General features: G+C 40.9%; 1 protein-coding gene across 1 annotated transcript; it reads left to right on the forward strand.

The window, feature by feature from the left end:
• Window positions 1-539: 539 nt before the first annotated feature.
• LOC111139342 (RNA binding motif protein, X-linked) lies at window positions 540-9,716 on the forward strand. The gene is made up of 10 exons (XM_022491609.1): window positions 540-704; window positions 1,808-1,937; window positions 2,130-2,236; window positions 2,763-2,934; window positions 3,491-3,643; window positions 4,120-4,234; window positions 4,332-4,457; window positions 4,560-4,642; window positions 5,284-7,504; window positions 8,459-9,716. Exons 2-9 carry the CDS (start codon window positions 1,829-1,831, stop codon window positions 5,592-5,594), a joined length of 1,176 nt encoding a protein of 391 aa, XP_022347317.1. The 5' UTR covers window positions 540-704; window positions 1,808-1,828; the 3' UTR covers window positions 5,595-7,504; window positions 8,459-9,716.
• Window positions 9,717-9,981: the final 265 nt, after the last annotated feature.

The following is a 9,981-nucleotide window of genomic DNA, read 5'->3' on the forward strand; positions in this document are numbered from 1 at the left end:
ATTAGTAGGTGTTCAGTAATTGTTCTCTATGAAGTGACTATCTGCTGTTTCATACTCTTTCCTCCCCTAAGTAACGTTCAATTGTCAGAATTTTCCCCACCCACTAAAAGTTCCCGTTGAAGATATTTTGGGAAGATGTATTTGATTATCTAAACTTCTTTGTTTCCCCTTGACGCAAAATTAGCACAGTTAGGATCAACCTTCATCACATTGCTTTGAGAATTAAATGAGTTAACGGGTATAAAGTTTAGCACCGTGTCCGGCCCCCGGAATATGTAATAAATTTCAATTCGGTATTAAACGCAGCCCTTGTAGCATTTTAGCGGAAAGCAAAAACGCGGGTCTGGGGAGCACGGGTGGGGGCTGGGAAAACGGTTACAAGCGGGCGCCGGCTAGAACGCCGAGGGCCTGGGGTAAGAGGTGGGGCAAGGAGTGAGTGACAGAGAAGAAAGCCAATGGGGAGACTGAGAACGGCTCCCCCTCCCTTTGCGTTTCAAATTCTAAGCTCGGTTTCCATCCGGGTCCTTCAGCCTCGTTCCCGGGCAGTATAAAGTTTGCTGTCTCCTTTGTTCGCCCTCGTTGCGCAGTATTGCTAGCGGCTTCCCTCTTCCGTTCTCGGATCCGGCGGCACTCCCTCGTGCTGAGCTGCTACGAAGCCCCTGCCGGCGAGCTCGTAGGAGCTTGGAACCGTTGTCACCCCTCCGGTACGTGTTAGCCTTTCCTTCTGCCGTTTCGCGTGCCTACTTGCCACGTTAGAACTTGGGATTATCTCCCTGGAGATGGGGGTGGCGGGCGCCATTTTAAGAACCGAAAGGTGCCGACCTATTTCGATAAAGCGGCGCGTGTCCGAGGAAAACAGACGTGGGGGCTCCGTCCCGCTGGGCACCTCTCGGGAAAGTTTGGTTGTCGCCTGCGGGGGTGGTGCCGGAGGTCGGGGCTGGAACGGGACGAGGGCAGAGCGCGCCACCGCGGTGCCTGCATTGGGATGGCGCTGGCGCTACGGATGGGCACGTGCACTTTTACGCGGGTCCTTGTTCATTGGCAGCCTTGGAGAGGAGGCCCTTTGACTTTTCGCAGCCACTGCTGATAGCAAAAGTTACTCCCCTGACCAGTGTAGGTTTTTCTGGGTTGAATCCAAGTGTCGCCATTTTGTGTTTTCCACGCGGTTTTTAATGACGGATTTTAATTGGATTCTGCTGCAGTCATGGAGCGTTGAGTGATACGATGCGCGCTTCCACCTTCCGTTATTATGAAACGATACTGAAACCTTTTTTTTTCTTGTTCTAAAAGAACCTTTTCGGCGGGTTTAGGGGTTGGTTTAGAAGAGGAGGTATAACTTGGCTCAAACTTGAAATTTTTATTTAGATTGACTAGAGAATCCTAATGAGGAAAGGCAAAGTTCTTGGAAGAGGACCTGCGTCTGGCCTGTGACCTTGAATGAGGCGATACGCTTTAAAAAAAAAACATTAGGGGAATTAGAAGGTGATAATTGAATCTTTAAAAGGGAACACATCTAGGATTAAAACTGGAATTGCTTTTTCAGACGCTGAGTAGTTACCTTATTAAAATTATCGAGGTGGATTAAAGATGAAGGTATTAAGTTGGTCCTCTAACTAGTTTAAGGTAAACTGCATCACTAAACTATTTGAATTGGTTTCCTGCTGAGGCTTAGGAAAGTAGGCTTTTTGGTGTCTGCAGTTTTTAAGGAATGATAATCCTAGTGAAACAAGAAATATGCACTAGTAAATATATGTGGCCCATAAACTTGAACTTTTTATGGGGAGGTAATACTGTTCTTTTTCAACAGACTCCTCACCAGGGGGAAAAAATGGTTGAAGCAGATCGCCCAGGAAAGCTTTTCATTGGTGGCCTCAATACAGAAACAAATGAAAAAGCCCTTGAAGCAGTATTTGGCAAATATGGACGAATAGTGGAAGGTGAGTTATTTGAAAGGATATAGGGAGCTGTTAAAGTTAAAAATGTAAGCTGTGATGTATTTGATTACGTTGATCGTTTGAAATGATACATTGTTTTGTCCTCTAAGAAGTTCTGAGCTTACATTTTGTAGGTGCACTTTTGTTATTTAATTCGAACTAGAGTAACACTCCCCCCCCCAACTGCTTTTTCAGTTCTGTTGATGAAAGATCGTGAAACCAACAAATCAAGAGGATTTGCTTTTGTCACCTTTGAGAGCCCAGCAGATGCTAAGGATGCAGCCAGAGACATGAATGGAAAGGTGAGATTGCACAATGGTAATGTTTCCTAATTCATAAAGAGTGTTACTGAAGTCTGGTCTAGAAAAGTTCTTGATTTGTGTTTGAATGTATACCTTTCCAGAACCCTCTAATCTTCCACCCTTTGTAATTTCACGTTTTGCAGAGTTGTGGATTATACTCTTTGTTTCAGTTGAGAAAATTATATGACCGTGTGTTATCTGGAATCCATAGAATGCCTTGATATCTAGGCTTTCCTCTGCTGTTATCACATTTAATAACAAGGTGACTGTCTGGCTTTTTAAATGTTAACTGACCAGCAGTGTGATGGATTCACCTTATGTTGGAGTTGAACTGATTAGTATCATTCTAAAAAACTTAGAATGGAAAATGACCCTATATTTTACCGATTTTCTCAGATTAATTGGTGAGCTAAATTTACGTTAAAACTTCATTTTGGAGGGCACGTTGGTGTCATGAATGCGTAGTGAATGGATGTGCAAGGTCTTTATAAATATTGATGCCGTTAACTGTTTCGATGTTTTTTAGTCCTTAGATGGAAAAGCCATCAAAGTAGAACAGGCCACTAAACCATCATTTGAAAGTGGTAGACGTGGACCACCGCCACCTCCAAGAAGCAGAGGCCCTCCAAGAGGTCTTAGAGGCGGAAGAGGAGGAAGTGGAGGAACCAGGGGACCTCCCTCACGTGGAGGGCACATGGGTAATGACTTCTACCTTAGGCTTGTTGTAGAATGAGGAACTGTAAACCCCATACCAGTCTGTGCACTTGTTAAGTCCTGTAGTAAACTCTCCAGCTTTTGATACTGAGAAGACTTCATTTATTAAAGTCATGACTTAAGAGAAACCTAGAAGGCATCCTAAGTTAATATTTAAAAAAGCAATAGATGGGAGCCTAGCTAATAACTCTTGGTGACAGGTAATGAGTGAGTCTCACATTGGATGTAGAGATTACTTAAATACCAAAACAATAAAACCGTGGACAATAAAATTGTCCAGAATTTGCAGAAAAATTTTGATGACATGTACTTTGGTGTATAAAAATGAAACAGTTTGTATTTTTCTTTGAAGCAACTTAAGAGTACACTTCAGTTTTATTATTTTGTTAGTCTATGTAGACTCCCTTACAGTTGGTAGTCTTAGGCAAGTGAAAAGCAAGATTCCCCAACTAAACAGAAAATGGTCATTGATAACAGCAAAGAAAAATAACTTTTATCGATGCTGGAATTAACATGTTTTTCTTTTCTATTTCAATGTAGATGATGGTGGCTATTCCATGAATTTTAACATGAGTTCTTCCAGGGGACCACTTCCAGTAAAAAGAGGACCACCACCACGAAGTGGTGGTCCTCCTCCTAAAAGATCTGCCCCTTCAGGACCAGTTCGCAGCAGCAGTGGAATGGGAGGAAGAGGTAAAGGCTGGATTTCTAGAACATTCTGTTCTACCACTATAACAAAGGATTGATAAGTGAATTTCAAAAATGATGCTTTATAAAATAAACGTAGGGGTGCCTGGGTGGCACCGTCTGTTAAGTGTCTTCCTTGCCCCACATGGGTCTCCCTGCTCAGCCTGGGGGGAGCGTGCTTCTTCTTCCCCTCTGCTGCTTGTGCTTTTTCTTGCTTGCTCACTTGCTCAAAATCTTCAAAAAAAATTTTTTTAAAGCCTTAAATGTTAAAAATGATGCTTAATGAAACTGTCTCATGGACTAGAGGTGAATCTAGGTGTGCATAAAGTTAGAAGTACTGAAAAGAATTGGTTTGTGCGAAGGAAATTTTTAAAGAAACTTCTTTATTGAGTTCCACAGTGTCTTATTTAAGTCCCTGCTTTTCATTGTCTGAATGTACATGCACATTTTGGTTATATTGAAAAAATTTTTTTTTCCTTAAGCTCCTGTGTCACGCGGAAGAGATAGTTATGGAGGCCCACCTCGAAGGGAACCCCTGCCCTCCCGTAGAGATGTTTATTTGTCCCCGAGAGATGATGGATACTCCACTAAAGACAGGTAACTGATGAGTGTAGTTAGTTCGTCGTCTTAATAACTGAGGTTGAAGGGAGAACTTAGGAAAAGTGTGAACCGACTTAAATTTTTGTCTTTTCAGCTATTCAAGCAGAGATTACCCAAGTTCTCGTGATACAAGAGATTATGCACCACCGCCGAGAGATTATACTTACCGTGATTATGGTCATTCCAGTTCACGTGATGACTACCCGTCAAGAGGCTATAGGTAGGGTACTGGCTACTGCCAGCCGCAGCTTGCTGGGAAAAACGAAGTCGCTCTGAAATTGATGCCCTGTGCCCTAACAAGTTTTCTTCTTTGTAACTGCAGTGATAGAGATGGCTATGGTCGTGATCGTGACTATTCAGATCATCCAAGTGGAGGCTCCTACAGAGATTCATATGAGAGTTATGGTAAGATACTGGTTGAGGGTCTTTGAATATCACCAGCTTGAGTTTTTAGGTTCATGAGCCACTTTATTAGGCTGTGTGGTGCTTGCTTTTTAAGGGATATTTGCTTGCTTTTAAAGGGGTAACTTTATCAGCTGGGCTTTTCCTAGTTTTGTGAGGGGCTTTTGTTTTTTCTAAGTTTTTTTTTTTTTTTCTTTTTGAGGCTGTTTGCTTGCTTTGGAGGGGATTTTGCTTGCTTAAATTGGCAGCCTTATGTGTTTTCCCCCAACAGTGAAAATACAGTTTAAAAATTTTATTAACAAGATCAAATGTTTACCATTGCAATATGAAGGAAAGTCTACAGTTCAAAATTGCAACTTATCACTGGAAAGTGTCTGAGTGCCTACTATAAAATAACAAGCTGTCTGGAATATCCTCTTGAAATACACACCGTCTTCAGTCTTTTCAAACAAAACATTAAAACCCATCCATTTCCGTATCTCAGCAGATGAGCAAATCCCTGTTAATGGCCAGCAATGGCAGAGTTTAAAACCTCCCATTTAAGAAAGTAAACGTTTAATACAAGAATTCTGTAAATTCAGATTTAAATGTTGTATATATACAATTTATAGTGTTGCCATATTACCTGACCATTGACCCTGCAGGTAACTCACGTAGTGCTCCACCTACACGAGGGCCCCCGCCATCTTATGGTGGAAGCAGTCGCTATGATGATTACAGCAGCTCACGTGACGGATATGGTGGAAGTCGAGACAGTTACTCAAGCAGCCGAAGTGATCTCTACTCAAGTGGTCGTGATCGGGTTGGCAGACAAGAAAGAGGGCTTCCCCCTTCTATGGAAAGGGGGTACCCTCCTCCACGTGATTCCTACAGCAGTTCAAGCCGCGGAGCACCAAGAGGTGGTGGCCGTGGAGGAAGCCGATCTGATAGAGGGGGAGGCAGAAGCAGATATTAAAAACAAACAAAACTTTGGACCAAAATCCCTGTTCAAAGAAACAAACAAAAAAGTGGAACCTTTTCTGTCATAACTACCCAAGGACTACTAAAAGGAAAAATTGTGTTACCTTTTTTTAAATTTCCTGTTTAAGTTCCCCTTCCATAATTTTTATGTTCTTGTGAGGGAAAAAAAGTAAAACCTGTTTAATCTTATTTGACTTTATGACATTGCTTTCAATAAGCAAATGTTAAATGTGTTAAGACTTGACTTGTGTACTAGTGTTGTAATTTTTCAAGTTAAAAGTGTCCCTAAAGGCCACTTCCTATATCCGATTTTTCCCAGTAAGTGAGGCAAAGCAATTCTAAGACCTTCCACAAACATCTAGCCATCTAAAATGGAGAGGTGAATCCTTCTGCCTATACAAACAAGCTAGCTGTTAGAGGGTGGTCGGGGTATGCTACTCGTAGGATTTCAGAGGGTCTTCAAACTGAAATCTCAATGTTCTCAGTCTGAAAAACCTGAGATCAGATGCTTATGTAAGGAAAGTGCTATTCACCCAGTAAACCCAAAAAAACCAAATGGATAATGCTGGCCATATTTTGCCTTTCTGACATTTCCTTGGGAATCTACAAGAACCTCCCCTTTCCCCTCCCCCCAATAAGACCATTTAAGTGTGTGTTAAGCAACTACAGAATACTAAATAAAAAGTTTGGCCAAAACCAACCATGAAGCTGCAAACGGTGCTTGCTCTTACTGTTTCAAATTTTTGCAACTCTGTAGTGTCTCACTTTTAAGGAACAGCTTGATTGCAAAGGAGAAAATAGATAAGCAATGAAGTTATCTCCAACTTCTCAAAGGCTTATGACTTCTAAAAAGTGAATCTATCAGCATTCCACATCAGATTTAAAGCATCAAATGCCTGTGAAACAGCAAAGATGGTAAGCAAAGCAAACTAGTTTTTCCGTCTAAGTCGAGATTGAACACTTACCTTCCTCATAGTACAGTGAGACATACTGTACCTCATGGCAATGGAAATGCTTTCTAGATTTAAAAAAAAAACTTTTGGAAAAGCAAAGTGTTCGATAGCATATTAGAAGTCCTCCAAATTCAACACATGGATTTTTCTTTTTCTTTTTTTTTTTAAAGCATGTATGACAGTTAAAGGCCTTAATAATACAGCTGTTGTATACCAATGGCAATCCGGGGCTCGGGAGGGGGTGTCTTTTTTTTCTTTTTTAAGTATTTTTTGATGAAGACCTTTAAACATGCTTCATATGTTTTAACATTTTTCAAAATAGCCTTTTAGTCAATATAGGAAATGGCTTAAGTTTGGGGTCCCGATCTCTGCCCCTGTAAGCCATTGCAAACTTGACATTTAGTTGGATGCCTGACTTGTTTTTAGTTCTATGGAACTACACTGTATGGAGAAAATCTATTGCAAGTGGTCTTTAAAAAGCAAAACCTGAGGCAGCATGACCCAGGTCCAGCCATGAAGTTGAAAAAGATGCTCTTGAATATAGTAAACTTGAAGACCTCCAACTAAAATCCTTACACTGCACTTATTCCTTCAAATAAGTTTTGTCCGTTCAACTTATGGATTTAACATGGCAGTGCACCATTGGAACAGAATGAGAATCCATAAGCCATGCGACTTAACCATTTTAAGCCATTCCAGTCCATCCCAAGCCAGTGAATCTACCACCACTTTGAGAATTAGTAGAACATGAAATAACGTTAAGCTGCAAGTCTGAACTTGCCTTTTCTTTCTGGAAAAGAGCAGTTGTAGGCAAGTTTTGAAGATTTTCCTTTAAGAGCGATAACTAGTTATATATTTAATTTTTACAGGTTGAGGATTTTGGTCATTATGCTTGGAGTGCTGATTAATTCACACTAGATAAAGCTGGCCGCAAGAGAAATCAAATGCTAAGGTAAGTTTCAGAAGCCGTGGGCTTTAGGTGTAAGTAATAGCTTTTCACTTTGCATACCTGTGGTATTTAAGTTTCTTCATGAAGGGGCTTGTAACCTAACTTGTGGATTAGGAGGATAAAGTGCTGTAATGTGTAATCCCTTGTATGTTCATTTCCCCATTAGAATGTAGGGCAGAGTTTAAACAGGTGTGTTTCCATTAGTGGCTCAGTCATGCACTAGTGCTTTTTCCTATATTCTGTATTTTCCAGTGGAGTTACTTATCCTGTAACTGGAAGTTTGTACCTCTTAAGCTCCTTTATAATTAGCTTATTTTTGAATGTATAAAGCTTGTTAATGTAGTCCCCATAAGCAGTGGTTGATTGGAGCTGTACACTTTGTGTTTCGGTATATGAACAAACTTGACATGCATGAGGTTTAAACTTGCTCCCACGCATTTTTGTAAGAGAATACGCCCTTTTTAAAGAGTTTATTTATTTGACAGCGAGAGAGGGAACACAAGCAGGGGGAGTGGGGGAGGGAGAAGCGGGCTTCCTGCCGATGGAGGGTTCAGGGCTCTTTCCCAGTACCCTGGGATCATGACCCAGGCTGAAGGCAGATGCCCAGTGGCTGAGCCACCCAGGCGCCCAGAGGATACCCTTTTTATTATTGGTGCTTCCTCAGCCACAGTATAACTCAACTAAGGGGAGAACAGATGCCACTGCTTCTCAGTTCCCACTTGGAGAGTGGCGGTGTCACTGGTGCATTGATGACCTAATAGCACTCAATATTACCAAAGTGATAACAGGAATTATTAATGAGTGTTTTTGGTTGCATTTTAGAACTTGCAGTTTAAAGCACATGTTTCGTTGCCAGTTGAAGCAGTAAAGTATATTTAGAGAATGGGTAAGAGCGGGGAGTAATTTCCAGTATAAAAGAGTGTCTTGTGATCTGATCACATGCTTTTCATTTTACAGAGTTGTTGAAGCAGAAGAATGCTGATTGTCGATAAGGCACAACAGTTGCATAAGCAGTACTCATCAGAATTGGTTTGGTGCAGGCAGTAGATCTTTGCCTTCGAGGGTTCCTGTGGATCGAAGGAAGGAAGGAAGGCATCAGTGTTGGTTAGCACTTAACTAGGGAGTGGTAGTTACTTTAAAAAAGTAATTGGCCAGATAAAGGGGAGCAGCTAAGGAAATTGGTAAGTGGAGGTAGTAAGTTCTTGTGGTTCTTTATGTGGATTTTACAGCTTTGGTTTTCATTTTGCTAAAGTCCTGGGGACAGCTCTGCAATTTAGAACTTCTAATTATTGCTGTCAGAAAGCTGAAGTAGAAAAATGAAAGGCATGAGTGGTAACTCTTTATCCAGTAAACTGATTTTTCAGCAAGTGGGGACATTTGATTTGGTGTAGTTCATCCAGAAGCGGGGTTCAGTCATAAAACGAAGGAGTAGCATCTGGAAACTAAAGTAACTGGAAATGTAGCTGAAACGATTGAAAGCACACTTGAAAAACTGGAAACAAATTGGGCCACTTGGCTTTTTTTAAGTGTACTATTTGTAAGTCTGCTTTACCCCACCACCTGTCTTGGAAACAAACCAGTCATGTTGGAGATTAAAGCCGATAGTATGTAAAGCTAATGTTCTTAAAGGGACTGGATTGGAGTTGTTGGGTTAGAAGAACTAAGTACAAAAACTTGAGATTTTTTTTTTCCATAGTAAAATCAGTGCTGTCATGTTTAGTCTTCGCAGTTGTGAGAAATAGTCCAAAAATTGTAACCCTCATTGGACAGGCTCTTCCAATCCTAGACCGTGATGAGGGATTGACCAATTTTAAGTAGCTGTTGCACTTAACATAGCTGTCTTCTCAGTCCTGTAATGTAAACTACCTGGGATTATGTTTCTCATGACTTGGCTCTGGAGATTTTATTTAGGTAAATTGAAAATAGGGTAGAACATAGAAATTAATCATAGTAAATGTGAATACTAAATTCAAATTAAGCATACCTAAATCACCATTCAGCTGTTTGGCAAATAGTTTACTGACCCAGCAGACTTTTTCCCCCATTGGAAAAAGAATCCGTCTTGATTCTCCCGGCTTTATACTGGTTGTAAAATGATAAAGAATGTTTTGTTTAACAGTAGTTGAATATAGAACTTAGATATTATAGATCACTTTTCTCTTTTTGGAATGTTTTGTATTTGAAACTTAATAAAACTTAACATGCATTTTTTGTGGCCCCTGGGTTCTTTTTATTTTTTACAATAAGGACTACAGGCTTTTCAGTATGCTCTCCCTATGCCTCCTCCCCCAAACTACTTCTCATGTACTTCTGGCAGTTCTGAGCAGTTGCCACAGAACATTGTCACCAAGATGGCCTGTTCTGTGACTCGGGCCCCCTAATTAGGGGAATGAGCTTCAGGTGTAGGTATCAAGGTAATTGAGGTGTTTGCATTTCATCTTTACCCCTACATGGGTGAATGGGACCAGTGACATCAAAGA

The sequence above is a fragment of the Enhydra lutris genome, unplaced genomic scaffold (genome assembly GCF_002288905.1).
Source record: "Enhydra lutris kenyoni isolate GAN:26980312 unplaced genomic scaffold, ASM228890v2 scaffoldscaffold101, whole genome shotgun sequence".
Lineage (NCBI taxonomy): Eukaryota > Metazoa > Chordata > Mammalia > Carnivora > Mustelidae > Enhydra > Enhydra lutris.